Source organism: Carcharodon carcharias, chromosome 27 (assembly GCF_017639515.1).
Source record: "Carcharodon carcharias isolate sCarCar2 chromosome 27, sCarCar2.pri, whole genome shotgun sequence".
NCBI classification, from domain to species: domain Eukaryota; kingdom Metazoa; phylum Chordata; class Chondrichthyes; order Lamniformes; family Lamnidae; genus Carcharodon; species Carcharodon carcharias.
The window spans coordinates 13488877-13514000 of record NC_054493.1 but is presented as its reverse complement, the minus strand read 5'-3'; the positions used below and the strand labels follow the sequence as shown (position 1 = coordinate 13514000).

General features: G+C 44.5%; 1 protein-coding gene and 1 pseudogene across 1 annotated transcript; both read right to left on the bottom strand.

The window, feature by feature from the left end:
• Window positions 1–2938: 2938 nt before the first annotated feature.
• Window positions 2939–5287, bottom strand: LOC121270437 (zinc finger protein 391-like). Its single transcript, XM_041175769.1, has 2 exons — window positions 5223–5287; window positions 2939–4081 (listed from the first exon to the last, which is right to left on the bottom strand). Exon 2 carries the CDS (start codon window positions 3726–3728, stop codon window positions 3063–3065), a length of 666 nt encoding a protein of 221 aa, XP_041031703.1. The 5' UTR covers window positions 3729–4081; window positions 5223–5287; the 3' UTR covers window positions 2939–3062.
• Window positions 5288–19087: 13800 nt separating this feature from the next.
• Window positions 19088–25124, bottom strand: part of LOC121270270 — a 91912-nt pseudogene continuing 85875 nt past the window's right edge.

The following is a 25124-nucleotide window of genomic DNA, read 5'->3' as shown; positions in this document are numbered from 1 at the left end:
CAGGACAAGCAAATACAATGCAAGGAGCTCAGTCCTGGCTCTGTTCAGCTGCAACACTTTCAGCTTGTACAGGTGCCATCTTCCCTCAGAGCCAGTCCCAGTGTCCCAGGAATCTAAAGCCCTCCCTCCTGCAACATCTTTCCAGCCACATATTCATCTGCCTTATTCTCCTATTTCTATATTCACTTCCGACTTAAGTCATTGGTACCAACGTGGACCACAACCTCTGGCTGTTCACCCTCCCCCAGAAGAATATCCTGCACCCACTCGGTGACATCCTTGACCTTGGCACCAGGAAGGTAACATCCCATCCTAGAGTCTTGGCTACGGCCCCCGAAACACCTCTCTGTTCCCTTAACTAACGAATCCCCTATCACTATTGCTCTTCCTTTCTTCTTCTTCCAACTTCTCTTGCAGCTGGTGTATGGAGAAGATCATGTCCACTCTAGAACCAGCAAGAAACACCACTGTGCTTCTCCATAGACTCGGTCTGCAAAAAGATAAAGTCTTTAAAACATGACCCAAGTGAAGGTCTTCCTAGTGACACTAAGGATTGAGATGTCCCTGTAGTCACAATCTCTTCTGTCACCTTTGTTTTTGGTTATTGTAATGATTTTTGTGTCATGCATGTGGAATGGTTCCTACCTCCCAACAGAGAAGTGGGTGCTAACAATAGATGGGACTTTCCGTGCTTGAGCAGTTCAGCTGGAATTCCAATAAGCCAGGTGACTTTCTGCTTGCTGAACAATCATGGCTTTTTCAAGCTCGAGTGAGGGTTCTTTGTCCAACTAACCATGACAGGAAGTTACTGGAGAGTCAAACAGAGACTGGGAGATGTCCATCTCATGGGCGTACAGATCACAATAATGTTCAGCCCAGCAGGACATCTGATTACTTCTGTTGGTGAGCACTTCACCATAAGATTTCAGTGGGAGTCAACTTTAGTGATGGTCAAACCAAGTGCCCTGTTCATCCAATCACGACATAGCACATAGATTTCCTACATTGCAGGCTGGTTGAATTTCTTGACGCAGGTCGATCCAGTGTTTATTTGCAGTTATGATCAATGCACTTGGTGAAGTAGAGATATATAAAATCCCAGAGAGAAACTTTAAACAACTGTCATAACCTATAATTTTAAGTGTTATGTTTGAGGTGTGACCTTAAATTCAGGAATCAGACCATCAGTTCTCGAGGCTTTACATTAAACTAACTGAAACATTTATTAATTTACACAGGTTAAAACATATACACAAGGCTACAAATGACTACTATTATAGCTTTTAACAAATTCCCAAACTAATCTCCATTAAGGCAACAGCAACCCATAGACTAAACCAAACACCAGGCGAAGCATTTTCATCTCACAAATTCAAAATGAGTTTCTTTTCACTTTGGAGCCAGTTGGAGGCTTGCAGCTGCCTTTTCATCTTTCATCGCCTCTGCCTGCACACCCGAAAACTATTGAAATTATACCCACCAGCCCCACTGAATGTTAATTCTCATTGTATCAACAACCTCTTTGAACTTCACCTTTTAACAATAAAACCCCTTTCATAATACCAATTTTATGAGTAATATAAACATGTTGCTTGGTAGTTGCTAAAAAAGCATCAATTTTTACCCCACTTCTTGAATGCTCTATTCAAAAAATGCAAATGCACGCTCTCTCTCTTGCATATCAAAACTCGTACAAATCAAAGCACCCAGATTACAATTAAGACACACTCACAGACTAAACCTCTATTTTGAAAGAAAAATATTTTCCAAAATATTATTGATATTAATACCTTCATGACATTGAACAGTATCTCCCTGTCTTTTACACGACTGTCTTGGCTACTTTCAAGTTACAGGGGGTTCTAGCTGTTGGGTCTATGTTGTGCATCAGGTAGGCTTTGCTTTTTACTTCAATGACAGATGTTGTGTCTGGTGAATAGTTCTCAAACCCGCCTTTGTTGTGGGTTCCACCTTTACCAAATGTTGCTGCTGCTGTGTCAGAAATGATTGAACTCATTGACTTCCAAGTTTCATCAATATTGATTGATGAAACTTTTGTTGATGTGCCTGTAAAATATTTTACTATTTTGATTCTTCTTTGATAGCTTAATTTTATAATGGAGGTGTCACGGTGAAGAACGTGGAATTCAGTAAGAATTGTCAGCAGGGACTAATCAGCACTTTCTAATTGCAGATGTTAATCTGTGGAACCTTTCAGACACTGAATTGTAGATTTTGCACCAAAGACCAATTTAGGATTGAAGTGAAAGCTCATTACTTTATTGTAAATGAGTTCCAGTTGAGAGAAGAAAGATCACAGATGGGGCTTTTAAAAGGGGACAGCCGCGAAAATCATTGACATCTCCAGAATGTTAAACTCCAGCCAGTAACAAGGGTTGTTAACATAAGCAGGAACAAACGTGATATGGAAACATAGAAAATAGGAGCAGGAGTAGGTCACTCGGCCCTCAAACCTGCTCTGCCATCCAATATGATCATGGCTGATCCTTTATCTCAACACCATCCTCCCACTCTCTCGGCATTCCCTTTGATACCTTTAGAGTCCAGAAATCTATTTATTTCCTTCTTTAATATATTCTATGTCTCGGCTTCAACAGTTTTCTGTGCCGGAGAATTCCACAGGCTCACCATGCACTGAGTGAAGAAATTTCTCCTCATCTCAGTCCTAAATGTTCTACCCAGTATCCTGAGATGGATCCCTTGTTCTAAACACACCCCCACACCCCTTCCCGTCACCAGCCAGAGGAAACATCATCCCTGCATCCAGTCTGTCCAGCCCTGTCAGAATTTTCTATGTTTAAAATAGATCCCCTCTTGTTCTTTTAAGCTCCAGTGAACACAGGACTAGTCGGCCCAATCTCTCCTCATGCGGCAATCCTGCAATCCTAGGAATCAGTCTGGTGAACCTTCGCTGCACTCCCTCTATGGCAAGTATATCCTTTCTTAGGTAAGGCGACCAAAACTGTGCACAATATTCCACAATACTATCAATCCTGGATGTGATTAACAGCAGCAATAATAACAGAATCCAACCCCTGCAGTCACTGATGAATTTGCCGGTGTCTCAGCAAGCTGGAGGACCTTGTGAATGCTTTCTCACATGAGGAGCAGGTGAAAGGTTTCTCCCCAGTGTGAGTGCGTTGGTGAGTCAGAAGGTTGGATGACTGCCTGAAACTCTTTCCATATGTAATGCAGCTGAATGGATTCTCCTCGGTGTGAATTCGGTGATGTGACTGGAGGGTGAATAACCGAGTGAATCCCTTCCCACACAGGGAGCAGGTGAATGGTCTCTTCCCAGTGTGAAGTCGCTGGTTTCTCACCAGGTCGAATGACTGAGAAAACTTCATCCCACACACGGAGCAGGTGAATGGTTTCTCCCCAGTGTGAGTGCCCTGGTGCACAGTGAAGGGTGGACGACTGCCCGAAACTCTTTCCGCAGTGAGTGGCTTCTCCTCAGTGTGAACTCGCTGGTGTGTCCAAAGGCCGGACGACCGAGTGAATCCCTCCCCACGCACGGAGCAGCTGAAGGGCCTCTCCTCAGTGTGAATTCTCTGGTGTAACATCAGGTAGGTTGTCTTAGTAAATCCCTTCCCACACACGGAACAGCTGAATGGTTTCTCCCCAGTGTGAATGCATCGATGGATTTCCAGTTGGGATGATGAATTGAATCTTTTCCCACAATCCGCACATTTCCACGGTTTCTCCATGGTGTGGGTGTCCTTGTGTCTCTCCAGGTTGGACAATAAGTTGAAGCCTCATCCACACACAGAACAAATATATGGTTTCTCCCCACTGTGAATGGTGTGATATTTTTTCAGGCTGTGTAACTGGTTAAAGCTCTTTCCACAGTCAGTTCACTGGAACACTCTGACTAGGGTGTGTGTGTGTGTGTATTGGTACTTTTCCAGTCACACTGATGTTTGAAATCTTTTCCACAGACAGAAGAAACAAACATTTCTCCTTCCACATTCAAAGGTTCATGATATTCACGTCCACAATAATCAAGTGACTCAAACCAAGATGCTTGTTTAGATTTCTCCATCTACAAATCTTCTAATATCTGCAAAAAGAGTTTACAAAATTAATTGTTATAAGTGTAAGCAGGCTGTAGAAATTCAGGGTAGACAATTCCAGTTTTTTAAAATATTCTTTCTCGGGATGTTGGCATCGCTGGGAAGGCCAGCATTTGTTGCCCATTCCTGATTGCCCTTGAACTGAATAGCTTGCTAAGCCATTTCAGAGGGCATTTCAGAGTCAATTACATGTAGATCAGACCAGGCAGATTTCCTAAAGGACATTACTGAACCAAATGGGTTTTTACAACGCTCAATGACAGTTTCATGGTCACCATCACTGAGACGAGCTTATAATTCCAGATTTATTAATTGAATTTAAATTCCACCAGCTGACGTGAGGGGATTTGAACCTATGTCCCCAGAGCATTACCTTGGGCCTTTGGATTACTAGTCCAGTGACATTACCACAACACCATTGCTTCCCCTTGATGGAATATATTTTCCTCTTGTTCCCCAAAACTGTAAATCCACATCCCATATACACTCCACCTCCATGGACTAAAATGTGAACCCATCACACCATCTCCAACATTTCTTTCCTCAGCTCCCAGTTTTTTCCCTCCCTGCAATCTGGCTCGATTCAGTTCTCCAGCCACTCTGTACAGGTGAATAAAATCAATCATTTTCTCTCCTGGTCACTGGGACCCTGAAGCCCCGCTTCACCAAAATGGCCGCACATAAAGCATAAAAGTCCCGGAGCTACAAACACGGGACCTGCAGGTTCTTATTGGGGGTTTGGGGCCTCCAGCGGGTGTTTCTGAATCCTCCCCGCCCACCTCCCAGGGTTTCCTTCCTTCCCACAGATCAGATTCCTCATTGATTTGAGCCCAAAGTGTAACCTCTTATTTATTGTCCCCCCTCCCCCATCCTCTGATGTGAACCATCCTCCACTCGCTGACCCAGGATGGCGGCCGTTAACCTGGGCCTGTTCCCGGGGGGAGAAGCCCCGCAGCTGCAAACCAGGAGCTGACAATTATTCCTCAGGGTTTGCGGATCCACAAAGTGTTTCCAAATCCTCCCCGTCCAGCCGCCGGCTCCATCGCTCCCTCCCCCCGGGCCTGTCACCGCGGGGTAAACACGGGGCCTGGGGCCTATCCCAGAAGTTTATCCGGTTTCCATTCCTACCCTGTGCTCACAATCTCCTCCCGCCTCCCGAACCGTCCGCTCCTCCTCACTCTGTCACCATGACTGACACTGAGCATGCTCAGAGCGCACACCCACACTGCACCTGCACACTGGACTCCTATAGTCATTGATAGAGGACTTTCTGCAGCGCAGTGTGTTCTGGGTAAACAATCCGCCATAGGGACGATTCAGTGATCAGGAAATTTTTTCGCAGTAGGCAAAATAGAAGATCCACGGATGAGGAGGATACTGGACACGAAGCACAATGAGGGGTTATGACACTTTATTAAATACAGGTGCACACTACACTGATAGGATATCAGTTACACACGAGCAGCCAGTAGTGTGGAGCCTCCTGAGAGTCCGCATCCTTTACAGCAAGTATTTACAGGCATTATGACATGCAAAACCACCTCATTTAATCAGATATATTTATTTACTGATTATTGCGATGGGGTCATATTCAAAGATCATGCAGCCTGCAGCTCCCCAGTTTTATTAACCCACTCCCTCCAGCATTTTTTCACCCCCGAGAACCTTTTCATTGGCCTCAGTCTTTTTTCTGTATGCTCAGGTCACACTGCCCAAAACGTAGCCACTCCTGCACCGGGGCACAAGGAATAATCAGCCTCTCATGCATTGGAGCACTGCATTTCCCTTATATCCAAGCTACAACATAGAAAAATCCTGTCTGTGCTAGCTCTCTGCATGTGTTACTCACTTAGTCCCACTTCCCCCATCTTTGTCACATAGCCCTGCGTTACTTTTTCACTTTAGATAATTGTCAAATTCTCTTTGGATGACTTCCATTGAATCTGCCTCCAGCGCATTCTCAGGTAGTGCATTCCAGATCCCACTTGCAACATCCCACTTGAGTCTGCTCCGCCATTCAATAAGATCACAGCTGATCTGGTTGTGTCTCGATTCCACTTTGCTGTGTGCCATCTGTAACCCTTGAATCCCTTGTCTATCAAAAATATCCATAACTCTGCCTTGAATAAATTCAATGACCTACCCTACGCTGCTTTCTGGGGAAGAGAATTCCACATTCCAGCAACCCTTCAAGAGAAAACTTTTCTCCTCATCTCAGTCTCAAAAGGAAGCCTCTTATTCTTAAACTGTATCCCCTGGTTCTAGTCCCTCCCAAAAGTGGAAACACCGTCCCAGTATCTACCCTATCAAATTTGTGTCTTCCACATCTGGCTTCCTTCTGTCTACATTCTCCACCTCGAGGCTGAACTATATTCTTCATTTTGTCCCTTTGAAGATTATTTCTTTGATAGTGCAAACATTTCCATTTTGTTCTTTCTTTTTATAGCCTATCTAAGAATTATCTTCATCAAGCAGAACATCAGTATAAGGAGAATTAACGTATTATGTAGTGGCTGCAATTATCTAGGGATGTTGTCCTGTATTATACACTGTCTCTCACTGGGGCTGTTCACAAAGGTGGCAATAAAGCTCTCAATGTTTTTTTGTTGCTTCTCTGCCAGACGTTGCTCAATATTGATTTACAGTTCAGAGAAAGGGGTGGAATTGGACAGCCATAACTGCTTGCAGTGCCTGAAGGGTAAAATTCACTTGAATTTCTGGAACATTGTGGTTCTTATTCCCCGTGTTAATTAGATTGGTTGTTATGAGGCAAAATGTCCACCTGATCATACAGGAAGTGTCCCCATGTATGTCTGTGTGTGTGTGTGTGTGTGTGTATGTGTGTGTATGCATGTCTGTGTATGTGAGTGCTGTTTAAACCTCACATTTACACACGCAGACCCCACTCCTCTTGGAACAACATTAAGAGTCTGCTGCTTTCTAGATGCTTCCAATCCCCTCACTATTATCCTCAGATAGTTCACAATTACCTTGTATACATCATCCAGCAACAGGTCTATGTTCTCCATTTTAAGTACTTCCATCAATCATACCAACAGAGAACAATGAGATTGTTACTTTCACAGTAATCAGTTCTGAAATATTGTCAATCAGATTTTTAGGCTCCCTGGAGTACATATGAACATATGAATTAGGAGCAGAAGTAGACCACTTGGTCCCTCGAGCCTGATCCGCCATTCAATAAGATCACGAAAAGACTGTAACCTCAAGTCCATATTCCTACCTACCCCCGATAACCTTTCACTCCTTGTACATCAAGAATCTATCTAGCTCTGCCTTAAAAATATTCAAAGACTCTGCTTCCACCTCCTTTTGAGAAAGGGAGTTCCTCCAAGGGAAGAAAAAATTCTCCTCATCTCTGACTTAAATGAGCGACCCCTTATTTTTAAACAGTGACTCCTAGTTCTAGATTCTCCCACAAAAGGGAGTCCATTCATCCAAGTCATTTATATAACTCGTAAAAAGTTGGGGGCCCAGCACTGATCCCCATGGCACACAAATCATCACATCCTGCCAACCAGAAAAATACCCATTTATGCCAAATCCCTGCTTCCTGTTAGCTAGCCAATCTTCTATCCTTGCCAATATGTTACCCCTGCACCATGAGCTTTTATTTTCTGCAATAACCTTTGATGTTGCACTTCATCATTGATTAAAATCTGCCCACCTAGTCACCATCTATGTTCCAGATTTTAATATAATTGTTCAACGTACCTCATTTAACTGCTTTATACCTGATTCAGCACACCCGTCCACATATACTACAAGAGATTGTCTTTGAGATCAGTTTTTTTCCTTTTTTTTAGTCTGTGTTTGTCTGAATGATAACAGTTTTAACCTTCTCCCAATCCTGTCCTAACCCTTCTGTCGGTTCATTTATTGAAACCAGGGACTCACCTGGCTGCCCAGTGATACCTTGAAGTCAGCCCTTGAATTATTTGTACATTGTTTCATCATGTTGCCACATTTCACTTAAATATGTTGAAGTATTTGCTCCACATCCATAGAATTACATCTGTTTAAAGCCACAAACAGAAAATAACAGTTTTTTTCCAGGAGTTTCAGACAAATCAGCTTTCAATATGATGCAGAGTTTCAGCCAATGAGGGAGATCCAGGCTCAGCCCCGCCACTCATTCATTCCGATTAGTTGGGGGAGCAGCTGCTCCTCTTCTTATTGGTCCGGAGCTGCCGTCAATCAGCCGGACATTAAGAGCTGGAGCATGCGCGCTGCGGCTGACGGAGCTGGTCAACAGTACGCAAGAGTCTGGAGCATGCGCAATGCGATCGATGGCTTTGCGGAAAGAGGCGCCTGTTTGTCCCGGAGAAGCGGAGTCAGAGCGAGGCGGTGGGTGGGAGGATTTGGAAACACTTTGTGGATCAGCAAACCCTGAGGAATAATTGTCAGTTCCTGGTTTGCAGCTGCGGGGCTTCTCCCTCCCGGAAACAGGCCCAGGTTAACGGCCGCCATCCTGGGTCAGCGAGTGGAGGATGGTTCACATCAGAGGATGGGGGATGGGGGAGGGGGGACAATAAATAAGAGGTTACACTTTGGGCTCAGATCAATGAGGAATCTGATCTGTGGGAAGGAAGGAAACCCTGGGAGGTGGGCGGGGAGGATTCAGAAACACCCGCTGGAGGCCCCAAACCCCCAATAAGACTCATTGATTTTATTGTCAGTCTGCAGACAGGATCTGGAGAACTGAACCCAGGCAGAGGAGAGGGAGGGAGAAAACCGGGATTGGAGGAAAGAAATGGTGGAGATGGTGAGATGGGTTTGGATTTCAGCCCAGGGAGGAGGGAGAGTGTGTGGGACCGGGATTTACAGCTTTGGGGGAACAAGAGAGGAAGAAATGTTCCATAGAAACTAGAATTGTTTTGAATTTCTATCCTGGACTTACAATTAAGAATTCTCGAAATTCCTTTTACAGAATATTTGAAGGGGAGGATTTATAGACGGGAAACTCAAATCAAAACTTCACATCAAGATTTAACTGAGTCTTTCCATTCATCAGGACCTGAAAATCATCAGCCTTTGAATGTGGAAGGAGAAATGTTTCGCTGCTCTGTCTGTGGGAGAATATTTCAGCTGGAGTGAGAGTGTTCCAGTGCACTGACTGTGGAAAGAGCTTTAACCAGTTAACAAAAAACATCACACCATTCACAGTGGGGAGAAACCATACATGTATTTTCTGTGTGGATGAGGCTTCAACTGATCGTCCAACTTGGGAAGACACAAAGGCCAGATAGCACACCATGGGGAAACCTTGGAAATGTGGGGACTGTGGGAAGTGATTTTATTATCCTTCCCGGCTGGAAGCTCATCGACGCATTCACACCGGGGAGAGGCCGTTCACCTGCTCTATGTGTGGGAAGGGATTTACTAAGTCAACCTGCCTCATGGCACACCAGCAAATTCACATGGGGAGAGACCCTTCAGCTGCTCCATGTGTGGGAAGGGATTCACGCGGTCATTCAGCCTGCAGTTACACCAGCGAATTCACACTGGGGAGAGGCCGTTCAGCTGCTCTCACTGTGGAAGGAGGTTCAGATGTTCATCCGACCTCAATGCACACAAGCGAGTTCACACTGGGGAGAGGCCGTTCGCCTGTTCTGTGTGTGGAAAGGGATTCACTCATTCATCCAGCCTTCTGACACACCAGCGAATTCACACTGAGGAGAAACCATTCAGCTGCACCTACTGTAGAAAGAGCTTCAGACAGTCATCCAGCCTCACTGCACACCAACGCACTCACACTGGGGAGAGGCCGTTCACCTGCACCGTGTGTGGGAAGGGATTCATTCAGTCCTTTAGCCTGCTGTTACATGAACGTACTCATTCTGGGGAGAGGCCATTCACGTGCTCCGTGTGTGGGAAGGGATACACTCGGTCATCCCACCTGCTGACACATCAGCAAATTCATAAGTGATTACAGGGGTTGGATTTTGCTGCTATTGTTGCTGCTAATCTCATCCAGGATTTGGTTTGTTTCTGCTGATGTTTACAACCCCTATAAGTGACTGAAGTTTAATATTCTGCAGATGTTGCTGATTTTCAGGGCTGCAGTATCGCTTTTTAAACATACAACCTGTGATCTTTCCCCTTAATCCTCAAGATCTCTCAACACAAACTCATTTGTAATAAAATTATGAACTTTTACTTCAATCCTAAATTGATGTTTGGTGTAAAATCTACAATTCAGTGTCTGAAAGGTTCCACTGATTAACATCTCCAATAAGAAAGTGCTGATTAATCTTTGCTGACAATTCTTACTGACTTCCACATTCTTCTTCAGTTACACCTTCTTTATGAAATTAAATTAATAAGGAACATTAAACACAACAGTAAAATATTTTACAGGGTCATCAATAAAAGCATCATCAATCAACATTGATATTGATTAAACACAAGGAGAAAATGCTTGAAAACCTCAGCAGGTCTGGTAGCATCCATGGAGAGGGAAACAGAGTTAACGCTTTGAGTTGAATATGGCTGTTGAACTCAAAACATTAATTGTGCTTTTGTCTCCACAGATGCTGCCAGACCTGCTGAGTTTTTCAAGCACTTTCTGTTTTTGTTTCAGATCTCCAGTATCCGCAGTATTTTGCTTTCATTGATATTGATGAAGCTTGGTAGTCGCTGAGTTCAATCATTTCTGACCCAGCAGCAGCAACATTTGGTAAAGGTGGAACCCACAACAGAGACTGGTTTGAGACCCAACAGCAAGAGCACTGCATAACTTGAAAGTAGCCACGACAGTTGTGCAAAATACAGGGAGATCCTGTGTAAATAAACACTGGATCAGCCTATGTCAAGAAATCCAAACTGCCTGTGCCAATAGAAACCTCCGTGCTTTGGATGATGGGGTCAAAGGCACATGGTCCAACCATCACCAAAGTTAACCCCGTGAAATCAGCATTCGGTGAAGTACTCACCAGTGGAAGTAAACAAATGTCTCGCTGGGTTGAACACTACTGTGAGCTGTATTCCTGTGAGACAGACATCTCTCACTCTCCAGAAGCACAGAAACTGTACCGTGCTTCTGGATGTACTTGGTCTGCAAGTGGATGAAGTCTCTAAGCATAACCCAGCACAGGTCTTCCCAGTGACGTGAGGGAGTGAGATGTCCCTGTAGGTGCTGAAATCTCCTCTGTCACCCTTGTTCTTGTTTATTGTGATGATCCTTGCATCACACGTGTCCTGTGGAATGGATCCTACATTCCAACCGAGAAGATGGAGATCATGAAGGTGAGGCAGTAGATGGGACTTTCCATGCTTGAGCAGTTCAGGTGGAATTTCTTCCTTGCCGGGAGCCTTTCTGCTTGCTAAGCAATCAATCTTTCCTATAATATGGTGCCCAGAACTGTACACAGTATTCCAGCTGAGGTCTAACGAGTGTCTTATATAAATTCAGCATAACCTCCCTGCTCTTGTGTTCTATACCCTTGTTAATAAAGCCCAGGGTGCTATATGCTTGATTAACTGCTCTCTCCACCTGCCCTGCTTCCTTCAATGATCTATGCATATATACACCCAAGTCTTTGTGCTTGGGTTTGGAGCAGGAATAGGCCACTCGGCCCTTCGAGTCTGCTCCACCAATCAATGACTCATGGCTGCTCTGACTGTAACCTCTCGCCTACGCCAGATATTCTTTCAACCCACTATTTATAAAGAATATATCTACCTCCCCTTGAAAACATTCAAAGACTCTGCTTCCACTTTCTTTTGAGGAAGGGAGTCCCAAAGACTCTCAACCCTCTGAGAGAAAAAAAATTCTTCTCATCTTAAATGGGTGGCCCCTTATTTTTAAACAGTGACCCCCAGTTCTTGACAAGACGAATCATCCTCTCCACAGCCACCCTGTCAAGACCCCTCAACATCTTATATGCTTCAATCAACTTGCCTCTTACTCGACTAAACTCTAGCAGATACAAGCCTAGCCTGTCCAGTCTTTCCTCATAATACAACTCGCCTATTCCTGGTATTAGTTTTGTAAACCTTCCCTGAACTGCTTATAAAGCATTTAGATTCTACCTTAAATAAGGAGATCAATACTATACACAGTACTCCAGATATGATCTCACCAGTGTCCTGTACAATGAAGTATAACCTTCCTACTTTTGTATTCAATTCCCCTCACAGTAAATGATAACATTCTATTAGCTTCCCCAATTACTTGCTGTACCTGCATACTAGCCTTTTGTGATTCCTGCGCTGGGACACCCAGATCCCTCTGAATCTCAGAGCTCTGCAATCTCTCACCATTTATGTAATATGCTTCTCTTTTATTCTTCCTACCAAAATGGTCAATTCCACATTTGCCCACATTATACTCCATTTGCCAGTTCTTTGCCCACTCACTTAACCTATCCGTGTCTCTTTGTAGCCTCCTTATGTCCTCTTCACAACTTACTCTCCAACCTACTTTTCTATCATAATTGAAGCAATAGGCAGCTGATTATTAATGCAGTAGGAACCATGTAATTAATGTAATTAGATTCTGATTATTAATATAATAGAATCCTGATTATTAGTATTTATATAATTTATATAATAAGATCCTGATTGTTTGGTGCCTATTGCATCAACTATCAGTGCAATAATATCCTGATTATTAATGTGTTGGGATCCTGAATCTTAAAGTAATTGGACTCTGATCATTAATATAATAGGAACCCTAGCATTGAGGATCTTCATTATTGATTCATTATCTTCATTATTGATAGAATTTTGATTATTAATGTAATAGTGTCCTGATTATTGATACATTTTTTTATTCATTCATGTGATGTGTGTGGGATTTATTGCTCATCCCTCATTGCCCTTGAGAAGGTGGTGGTGAGCTGCTTGAACTACTGCAATCCATGTGATATAGGTACGCCAAAATGCTGACTTGTTTTTAGTGGTTTTAATACAACTAAGTTGCTTTCTAGCCATTTTGGAGGGCATTTAAGAGTCAACCACCTTGCTGTGGGTCTGGAGTCACAGGTAGGCCAGACCAGGTAAGGACGGCAGATTTCCTTCCCCTTAAGGGCTTCAATGAACCAGACAGGTTTTTACGACAATGAACAATGGTTTCATGGTTGTCATTGGACTTTTAATTCCAGATTTTAATTGAATTCAAATTCCACCATCTACTTTGGTGGGATTTGAACCCAGGTTCCCAGAGCATTACCCTAGGTCTCTGGATTACTAGTCCCGTCACAATGCAACTGCCTCCCCCATCCCCCACTGTTCTGAGGGTGTGAAAGGTTCTAAATGAACACAAGAGTTTTCAGCTCCACATACTGTCCACATGGGAGGTCTCCTGGTGCAGTGGGACCAACATTCATGTTTTAACTAACACACCAAAAATACACGATTACTTGGTCACTCGTCTGATTGCTGCTTATGATTATACTCAAGGCAGAGATCAATTCATTTTAATCTGGAAAATGCACAATGAAGGTGCACATTAATTGCAAGTTCCCCTTATTACTGTTCATCACTCATTAACTGAACTTAATCTGACCTACTGTCACCATGCTCAAATCTTGTCATTCTCAGACACGCTATTCTACATGTCATAATTGAAGAATTAAGAGTGAAATGGCCAACTGCTTCACTGTAAGGAGTCGAGACACCATAGTGTTACAGATTGGCTCGCTGGATCTGCTCACCCCATCTAAACTTTTATTCAGCTAATGGGGAAATGACTAAAATGCTGCAACATACAGGCATTTGGGGACAATGGTGAGTTTGCTGCTCAGATTAGCCCAGGATTCCATATTATAAGGACGGGAGAAGATGCAAGAATAACTTACTGGAGTATTGCTGTAACTGAAAGATTATACCTACCAAGAAAGATTGAACAGGGTGGAAATGTTTTCCCTGGAAAAGTGAGTGAGGGGTGACCTGATCAAGGAATTTAAGATAACAAAAGTGTTTTTACAGGGTTGATAAGTGGAAGAATTTCCATTTGCCAAGGTCAAAAATAAATATAAATTAGTCAGTAATAAATCTAATGCGCAGTTCAGCAGCAATTTCCTTAACCGGAGATAAAACGGAAAACGCTGGAAATATTCAGCATATCTGGCAGCATCTGGAGATTGATAAACAGAGTTAACGTTTCAGGTCTATGAACTGATGTGGTGCAGTTAGGATGAAAAGTTATAGACCTGAAATGTAAACTATGCCTCCCTCTCCAAAAATGTTAGCAGATGTGTTAACTATTTTTTGTTGTTACTAATTCAGATTTCCAGCATCTGCCGTATTTTGCTTTTATTTAATTGGATAGTGTTAAGAGTGTGGGTCTCATTACCAGAAGAGTTTTGGATCCTTGTCTGAACTGGAAACTCATGAGTAAAATCTCACTACAAAATATTCACCAGCTGAATGTGGAAATGGATTCTCCCGGTTATCCCATTTATTGACACAACAGCTCAGTCACACAGTTCTGGGCAGCTTTTCTTTGCCCACCTTATCTAAACCTGTCATAATCTTGTACACCTCTACCAATCTCCCCTCAACCTCATTCGCAGGAACCATTCTGGTAAATCTCCTCTGCACCTTTCTCAAGGACCTTTACACCCTTCCTAAACTGAGGTGATCAGAACTGAATGCAATTCTTGAATTCCGGCCTAACCAAAGCTTTATAAAGATTCAGCACAACTTCCCTGTTTTTGTTCTCAATACCACTATTTATGTAGCTCAAGATTCAATCTACTGTGCTAACTTCTCTCTTAATACATCCTGTCACCTTCAGAGATCAAAGCACATGCAGTCCCAGGTCCGTCTGTCCATTCACATTCTTTAGATCTGTGCCATGAATTATATCTTCCCCTCCCTATTCCTCCTGCTAAAATACATCACCTCACTGTGAGGGTTGTAATCCCTAGAATTTCAAAGATTAAGAGGTGATTTGATCAAAGTTTTTGGGATATTAATTGGAACTGACAGGATAGATAGAGAGGAACTATTTCCACTGGTTGGAGAATCTAGGACAAGCAGGTGGAGTCTAAACATAGAATCAGGTTCCAGCACCTTTTCAGGGAGAGATTTCCAGATCAGAACAACTCTCTGTTGGTGCACTTGCCTGTTTTTGTACTCAGTACCTCTATTTATGGATGTTTCCCTAACTACCCCTTAATCTGTTCTGCCATAGGAAATTGGTCCCACAAATGGTATAATCATCACCCGTAATCACAAAGCTTATATAATGATACAAGATTTAAAATAATTCCTGTAATACATGCCCTGAATACCACACACCCATCCCCAAGGTTATGTCATCCCATCTACAAGGACCTTGATGTTCGGATGATAAGGGAATTATCCAAGGTTTTCATAAGTCAGAATGCAGGGAGAGAGATGGGTGGACTATGACCAACCAGTAGCCAGGACCCCGATGTTAAGGCAGTTTTGGGAAAACACAGAAATCGTCCCTGTGATAGTGACACCAGTAAAAAGGGTGGAGGGAAGAGAGGGATCAGTGACTGGGCTGGAATAGGGGCCACGGCTGGCAAAGCCGCTGGGAAGCACTCAGACATGGAGAATATGTGGGAACAGGATGAGGCTGTGAGGCAGCAATGGACAGGAATCTTCAGTAAAAGAAATAAAAGGCAGTGAGATGAAATCCTGGAACAACAAGAAGGAGTGAAATCCAGAAAAGAGATGGTGGACGGACTGATCGAGAGAAAGGGAACGGTCAGTGAGATCATTCAGCAGAATAAGATTGTGGTGAAAAGTCAGAACATGTCTAAAGCTGTTCCCTGTGTGATGTAAGGAGGGTTTTTATTGGATCAGGTACATCAAGGCCAGGAGGACATTGAAAAACAATTGAGTCCAACAATACAGAGCCCAAAGGGTCTGGAGGGGGAGGATTAATAATCCCAGGGAGTCACAGGCTGCACAAACTTCGAGTGTGAGCCCAGACCCATTTTAAAACAGTGAACAAATAAATCCTAGATTTTACTGAGACTCTTTTCCATGTCCCAGCTCCTGTAAATACTGACTGGAAAGGGAGAGGAATCTCAAGATGCTCCACTCCGCTGGCTGCTCGTGTTGAAGTGATCTCCGATCAGATTAATGTGCTTATGCTGTGAGTATTCAATAAAGTATCTGAACCTTTCATTGTGCTTCCCATCCAATATCCCCCTTGTCCATGGAACTTATGTTTTACCAACTGGGAAAAAAATTGCCTGTTTACTGATTGGACTCAATGGCAGCTGGATTACCCAGAATGCCTCATGGGTCAGAAAGCCCCATCAATGAGAACAGGAACCCAGAGCGCCGGTGTGGGGACTGGGCTGTGCTCAGAGCAGGCTCAGTGCAGCTGGTGGAGAGGGACTGGGGTGGAACAGGCAGCTCAGGAGGCTGGAGGAGATTGTGGACATACGGGAGGAATTGGAGCCGGGGGTGGGCCAGAATTCGATGATCTCAGATAATCCTCGAACGCTGTAAGACTGGAAATTACCACCATCTAGATCAGAGAGCACAGGGATAATGGTGAACAAGATTTGGTGTGAGTAAGGACAAGCAGCCATTTTGAATGAACTCCAGTTTCCATTGTGTTGAATCTGGGAGGTCGACAAGACGCATAGTTGAATCGTCCAGTTTAGAGGGAACAAAGGAATGGATGAGTTTCACAGCAGATTAAGTGAGGCAGGGACACAGCTGGGTGATGTTACTGAGGTGGAAATGGGTGGTTTTAGTGATTTGTAGTCAGAAATTCAGCTTGGCCTGAAATATGACAACAAGATTGTGAACAGTCTGGTTCAGGCCCAGAGAGCTGCAAGAGAGAGGGATGGAGTCAGTGGTTAGGGGGTGGAGTTTGTTGTGGGGACTGAAGACAATGGCTTCCCTCTTCCCAATATTTAAATGAGGAAATTTCTGCTCATCCTGTACTGGATGTCAGACTGGATAGTGTGTGAGTTGGAGGTGATGCTGTTCACTGACACTTGTTACCCTGGTCCTTCTAGGTGGTGGTGGTTGAGGCTCTGGGGATTCTGTGAAATTCCTGGATGAGTTGTAGATGTATAAAACATTTCTTCACCGCCTGCATCTCCCACCTCTCTCTCCTCCTATGGAGACCAGAGTCTTGTGTAGACCCAGTCTGGGTTTCTGGTTCCCTTCCCTGAAGGACATTAGTGAACCAGTTGGGTTTTTATGACAATCCAGCAGTTTTCATGGTCACTTTTTCCTTGTGTAAATTCCACAAATAACCAGATTCATTCAGCTCAGTTTCACAACCTTCCTTTATGTTTTTGTGGGTTCTCTCTCACTCCCTTTTTTCTGTTTTAAATCAATTTCACAGGGTATGAGAAGAGGAGGATTTGCAGTCAGGAAACTCAAACCAAACATCACATCAGAATCTGAGCAAGTCGTCCAGGTGATCGGAACTTGAGTATCATTGGATTTTGAACATGGAAGAAAAAAGCACCGTTCACAGTGGGGAGAAACAGTACACGTGTTCTGTGTGTGGACGAGGTTTCAGGCAATCGTCTGGCCTGTCAAAACACAAGTGCAGTAACACTGGGGATAAACCATGGAAGTGTGGGGACTGTGGGATGGGATTCAAATCCCCAGCTGAGCTGGAAAAGCATCAGCGCAGTCACACTGGGGAGAGGCCGTTCACCTGCTCCATGTGTGGGAAGGGATTTACTCTTTCATCCAACCTGCTGAGACACCAGCGGGTTCACAGTGAAGAGAGACCTTTTAAATGCTTGGACTGCGGGAAGTGCTGTAAAAGATCCTGGGAACTGATGAACCATCAACGTGTTCACACTGACGAGAGACCATTCAGGTGTTCTCAATGCAGGACTGGGTTCAGGCGATCATCTCAACTCACTGTACACCAGTGAATTCACACTGGGGAGAGACCATTTACCTGCTCCGAGTGCGGGAAGGGATTCACTCAGTCATCCGACCTGCTGAAGCATCAGCACATTCATACTGGGGAGAGGCCATTCACCTGCTCCATGTGTGGGAAGGGATTCACTACCTCATTAACCTTGTTGACACACCAGCGAGTTCACACAGGGGAGAGGCCGTTCACCTGCTCTCAGTGTGGGAAGGGATTCACTCAATCATCCAGCCTGCTGACACACCAGCGTGTTCACACAGGGGAGAGGCCGTTCACCTGCTCACAGTGTGGGAAGGGATTCACTACCTCTTTCCACCGGCTGAGACACCAGTGAATTCATAAGTAACTACAGTGATTTGATTTTGCTGTTAATCATATCCAGGACTGAACCATGTTCATTGAAGTCTATTTTTGCTGATATTACTAATCTCCAGATCACTTACAGGGGCTAATATTCTTGATAAAAATCAAATAAGCAGCTTTGTGTTAAACGCAAATCCATCAAGGTTTTTTGAAAATCTCTAACTCAGGTTAGTTCTTTTTGAAGGGCTCTCCCTCTCCCCTGTCTCCTCCATCCTCACCTTCAACAACAAGTGTGAGGAGCTCATGGAGCTTCTTTTTTACTAAGATTGAGACAATCTGATCAGCTGCCTCTGCTGCTTCCCTTCCACTAGCGCACGGGGCTGAACTGTCTCTAAATTTCCATGTTACCTGACCACTGAACTCACATCTTTCTGTAGTTTCCCTCCCATCTCACCTCAGGGTCTCTCAGAGCTCATCTTGTCCATGAAACCCACTTCCTTCATCAACCCTATTTCCACTAAACTACTGATCTCTCAACTTCTCCATGTTCACTATGTTAACAGTTTTCTCTCTCAGGTACTGTCCCTCTCACCTTCAAATCTGCCATCATTATATCCTTCTCAAAAAATAAATCCTTGACCCCACCATCCTTCCGAACTACTGCCCCATCTCCAGCCTCTCTTTCTTCTCCAAAGTCCTTGAATGTGCTGTCTCCTCCCAAATCTGCACCCATCTTTCTCAGAACTCCATATTTGAATCCCTCCAATCAGGTTTCTGCCCCTGCCACAGTACTGAAACAGCTCTTATCAAAGTGACAAATGACATCCTATGTGATTCTGACGAAGATAAACTCTCCCTTCTCATCCTCGACCTGTCTGCAGCCTTTGACGATGTTGACCACATCATTCTGCACCTTCACCTCTCCCCTGTTGTCCAGCTGAGTGGGGCTGCTCTCTCCTGGTTCTACTCTTCTCTATCGAATCATAGTCAGAGAATCACTTGTAATGTCTTCCCTTCCCATTCCCACAGTTACCGTTGGTATCCCCAAGGATACACCTTGGTCTCCTCTTATTTCTCATTAATCTGCTCCAAACAATGACATCATCTGAAAACACTGTCAGTTCTCACATTTACACTGACAGCTCCCAGTCCTGCCTCATCACCACCTCTCTCAACTTCTCCACTCTTGGTAAACAATCAGACTGTTTGTCTGACATCCAGTGGTGGGTGTCCAGAAATTTCCTCCAGTTAAATATTGGGAAGACCGAAGTCATTGTTTTCATTGTTGGAATGATTGGTAGAAGCAGATTCAATAGTAACTTTCAGAAGTGATTTGGACTTTTATCTAATAAGGAAAGATTTGGAGGGCGATCGGAAAAGAGCAGGGGAGTGGGTAACATTTTCAGGGACAGTACAGGGACTATGGGCTGAATGGCCACCATCCATGCTCTCTGATTCTATCATATGTTTATTATGAATCATTGTATTATAAATCATAGAATCTCTTAATAGTACACCAGAGAAGGAGGCCATTTGGCCTATCGAATCTGTGCTGATAACTTTCGATGAGCTATTCAGTTAGTCCCACTACCCCATTCTTTATCCCATCCCTGCATCATTTCTCCTTAAAACATTTATCCAATTCCCTTTTGAAGATCACTCTTGAACCGGTATCCATCGCCCTATCAGACAATGCATTCCAAATCCTAACCACTTGTTACTGAAAAGATTTCCTCCTGATGCCTCTGGTTCTCTTGCCAACTGCTTTAAATCAATGTCCTCTGGTTATCAAACCCATTGGCCATTGGAAATATTTTCTCCTTATTCACTCTTTCTAAACCCTTCATGATTTTAAACAGGTCTATCAAATCTCCTCTTCACTTTCTCTGTTCCAAGGAGAACAGCCCCAGGTTCTCTCATTGATCCGTGGTCCTGTGATCCACCTCCTCTGTGCCCTCTCCAAAGCCTTCATGTCCTCCCTACAATGTGATGCTCAGAATTTGGCACAGTTCTCCAGCCGGGGCAGAACTAATGTTTTTTATAATGAGACTTCCTGACCTTTGTACTCTCTGTCTCCACTTATAAAGCCCAGCATCCCGTCTGCTTCATTGACTGTTTGTTAACCTGTCCTCACACCTTCAGAGATTTGTGCACAAACAAACCCAAGTCTATCCTATTCTGCATCCTCTTCAAAATTGTACCATTTGGCCTGTGTCTTTTCTCCTCAGAATGTTGGGATCGGATGAAGTCAGTTGTACTAGGCTCCTGTGCCCAGACAATTGGGTTCGAGCATCGTCGTCACCAGAACTGGTTCAATGAAAATGATGCTCAAAACGTGACCTCCTGTAACAAAAATGAACAACCTTCATTGCCCTGCAGAACAACCCGAGGTCACAAGAAGGCAGAGTTCCAACAGCTCAAAGCTGATGGCCAAAGACAATAAAGTACAAATGGAGGGAGGAGCAAGCCCGAGATACCCAACAATACGCTGACCATCGTGACAAGCAAAGCTTTCTAAAGCCACCAGGGCCATGAATAGACTAAGACAAATGGACAAAATCCCCTTCACTCACAGGATGGTGTTTCTCTGCTCGAGGATGACAATGTCATCCATCAACACAGGAAAGAACATTTTCAACAACTCCTCAACTGTGAATCCACAGTGGCAGCTGATACTGTCCAGGTGACTTTGGGCAAGGTGGATGGTCAGCAGGTTAGTGGGAATAGGGTCGAGGGACTAGGAGGTGAATAAGATGAGCTCTGACAGGGCATAACGGGAGATAGGTGAGAAACTGGAGATAGATGCGAGTTCAGGGCTCAGACAAGGGGGAACTTTAGAGGCAGTTCGACCCAGTGGGCGAGTGGAAGGGAGGGAAGCAGCTGATCAAATTGTCTCAATCTTAGTGACAAAGAAGCTCAATGAGTTCTTTGCACTTGTTGTTGGAGGTGAGGATGGAGACAGGGGAGAGGGAGAGCACTTTTTTTATTCGTTCACAGGAAGTGGGTGTCGCTGGCTGGGCCAGCATCTATTGCCCATCCCTAAATGCCCTTGAAAGGTGGTGGTGAGCCATCCTCTGGAACTGCTGCTCCCTGGTTATTGACCCCTCTACTAATGGAAAAAAGTGCCTTCCTATCCACCCTATCTCTGCCCCTCATAATCTTATACAACTCTATCAGGTCCCCTCTCAATGTTCACTGCTCCAAGGAAAACAACCCCAGCCTATCCAATCTTTCCTCATAGCTCAGACTCTCCGGCTCAGGCAGCTTCCTGGTAAATCTCTTCTGCACCCTCTCCAGTGCAATCACATCCTTCCTGTAATGTGGTGACCAGAACTGCACACAGTACTCCAGCTGTGGCCTAACCAGCGTTTTATACAGTACCAGCATAACTTCCCTGATCTTGTATTCTACGCCTTGGCTAATAAAGGCAAGTATCCCATATGCCTTCTTAACCACCTTGTCTACCTGCCCTGTTACCTTCAGGGATCTGTGGATATGCACACCAAGGTCCCTCTGATCCTCAGTACTTCCCATGGTCCTGCTATTCATAGTGTAATCCCTTATCTTGTTAGCTCTCCCCAAGTGCATTACCTCACACTTTTCTAGGTTGAATTCCATTTGCCACTGCTCTGCCCACCTGACCAGTCCATTGATACTCTCCTGCAGTTACAGCTATCCTCCTTACTATTTATCACCCTGCCACTTTTCATGTCATCCATGAACATCTTGATCATACCTCCTACATTTAAGTCCAAATCAATTATGTACACCACAAACAGCAAGGGCCCCAGCACCAAGCTCTGCGGAGCCCACTGTAAATAGACTTCTAGTCATAGAAACATCCCTCTACCATCACCCTCTGCTTCCTGCCTCTCAGCCAGTTTTGGATCCAACGTGTCACTTTGCCTTGGGTCCCATGGGCTCTTACTTTCTTGACCAGTCTGCCATGAGGGACCTGATCAAAAGCCTTGCTAAAGTCCATGTCGACCACATCAAAGGCATTACCCTCATCAACATAGATAAAAACAAAAAAACTGCGGATGCTGGAAATCTAAAACAAAAACAGAATTACCTGGAAAAACTCAGCAGGTCTGGCAGCATCGGCGTAGAAGAAAACTCTTTTCTTCTCTGCTGATGCTGCCAGACCTGCTGAGTTTTTCCAGGTAATTCTGTTTTTGTTTTACCCTCATCAACATTCCTGGTTATCTCCTCAAAAAATTCAATCAAATTTATCAAACGTGACCCTCCCAAACCAAATTGGTATTTCTGCACAGGATAGAGCTCTATGAGATTAGCTCAACAGCATTGATTTTCTCCCTCCGGAAAGGCAACTTCTGGAAAGGCAATTTCAAAATAGGCAACAACACGAAACATTCCCAGGAAACAGCAAGGTCACTTGGTTCAGACTGACATGTTAACATTCCTAAGTGGGTAGGATGGCATCTTGTGTACCCCCTTATCCATGCAAGTGTTTAGAAAAGGCCAGGAAATGACGCTCAGCATGTCAAAAACTAAAAAATTGACCTGGAGCAGGGCGGTGAACAGGGGAGGAGGTAATCACCCTGACATTTTGGGTACCTGTCCTGTTTCCATTGGACAGAGGGGTCTAAATAGATGATTGACACTGGGTAAGCCACCAGAAAAGAGTATATCAACAAGTGCTCAGGGACAGGGGGCAGGGCTGGTGAGGTGGCAGTGCTCATCAGGCAGCCGCCTTCTCCAGATGGAAGAGGAGGAAGAGGAAGACCAAAGGAAGAGTTCCCTAACATTTTGGTTAGAGAGCAGAATGCTGTTATCACAAACTACTGAGATCAATGCTCTCTGTGCCAACTGTCCGTTTATCCTCTGGGATCAGAAAACTGCTCTCAACTGTCACAGGTCATATACCTTTTCTGTCTAATTAGCTCGTGCATCGTGTCTAAACTGTTTTTTATTAATAAGCTATCTCAAAATTACTTACAAATAGTCGACTGCCTTTCTAAGGTATCTGTGGCTCCCAAATCAAAAATCTTACACTTTCCTGGATCCCAAGGCTAGGATAGACACTCTGGAAGGTACAAGGAGCTGGGACTTGTCCATGAGAGTAACTGAGGATATGAGAACTGAAATACTCTAGGTGTAGAAAGGAGAAATGGTTCAATCCTGGAAGCGATTCTCAGCAGCAAAAATGAGAAAATCCAACGTTGCCGGTGACCTGTGAACTCACTGGTGTCTCAGCAGGTGGTGTGAACAAGTAAATCCCTTCCCACACTTGGAGCAGGTGTATGGCCTCTCCCCAGTGTGAATTCGCTGGTGCAAAGTGAATTGAGATGATTTTCTGAACCCAGTCCTGCAGTGAGAGCACCTGAACGGTCTCTTCCCAGTGTGAACATGATGATGGTACATCAGTTCTCCGGAAGTTTTATAGCATTTCCCGCAGTCAGAGCATTTAAAAGGTCTCTCCTCAGTGTGAACTCAACTGGTGTCTCAACGGGTTGGCTAATCGGCTGAATACCTTCCCACACTCAGAGCAGAGAAACGTTCTCTCCCCAGTGTGAACTTGTTGGTGTATCCACAGGTTGGCTGACTGAGTGAATCCTTTCCCACACTCGGAGCAGGTGAATGGTCTCTCCCCAGTGTGAACCCGCTGGTGTGTCAGCAGGTGGGACGAGCAAATAAATGTCTTTCCACTCTGAGCAGGTGAACGGTCTCTCCCCAGTGTGAATTCGCTGGTGTTTCACCAGATCTGATGAGTAAGCAAATCTCTTCCCACAGTCGGAGCAGAGGAACGGCCTCTCCCCAGTGTGAATGCGCTGGTGTATCAGCAGGTCATTGCTTCTTTTAAAGGTCTTCTCACATTCAGAACATTTAAAAGTTCTCTTCTCAGAGTGAACGTTTTTGTGTTCAGTGTATTGGGAGGATTCAGAAACTCTCTTGTCACACACGGAATAGGTGAGCGGCCTCTCCCAATGTGAACACCCTCGTGCTTCAGAAGTTGAACTGAACGGGTGAAGCTCTTCCCACACACGGAGCAAGTGAATGGCCTCTCGCTGGTGTGAGTGCACTGGTGTCTCAGCAGTTCCCTGCATCATTTAAAGGTCTTTTCACATTCTGAGCATTTAAAAGGTCTCTTATCAGAGTGAACCAATTGGTGCTCAATGTAATGGGAGGACTGAGAGAATCTCTTCCCACACTGGGGGCAGCTGAATGGCCTGTCCTTGGTGTGAACTCGCTGGTGCTCAGTGAGATGTACTGACTTGCTGAACGACTCCCCACAGTGGGAGCAGCTGAACAGTCTCTCGTGTGTGTGAAGGAGCTGGTGCTCCATGAGGCGGGAGGACAGCCTGAACTTCTTCCCACAGTGGGAGCAACTGAATGGTCTCTCATCAGTGTGAACTCGCTGGTGTTGGACCAGTTCCTCAGAGGTTTCAAAGCTTTCCCCAGTGTTAGGACACTGAAGAGGTTTCTCATCAAAGTGATCAAGCTGATGTGCCAGCAGGTTGGATGAACACATGAATTTCTTCCCACACATGGAGCAGGTGAACAGACTCTCATTATTGTGAGCTTGCCGACGTGTCAGCATGTTTACCAGCTTTTTAATTCCTTCTAACAGGAGGAGCAGGTGAACTAGTTTCCAGATGAGACAGTCAATTAAATCCCTTCAGATTTACAAATCTTCAGATCCCAATGAAACTGACTCTGTCAGGCGGGAGATTTGGTTTGATTTGCCTGACCGTTAAATCTCCTCTTCCATCACCCTGTAAAATAAGTTTACAAAGAATTACATGGAATATACATTATACAAACAGGCCATTCAGTCTATCCAGTCTTTACTGGAGTTTCTACTCCACACGAGTCTCCTCCTATTCTGCTGGCCTCAGCTC

Coding starts and splice junctions, on each gene's coding strand:
- LOC121270437 (XM_041175769.1), bottom strand. CDS start 3,728: ATGGAGAAACCGTGGAAATGTGCGGATTGTGGGAAAAGATTCAATTCA.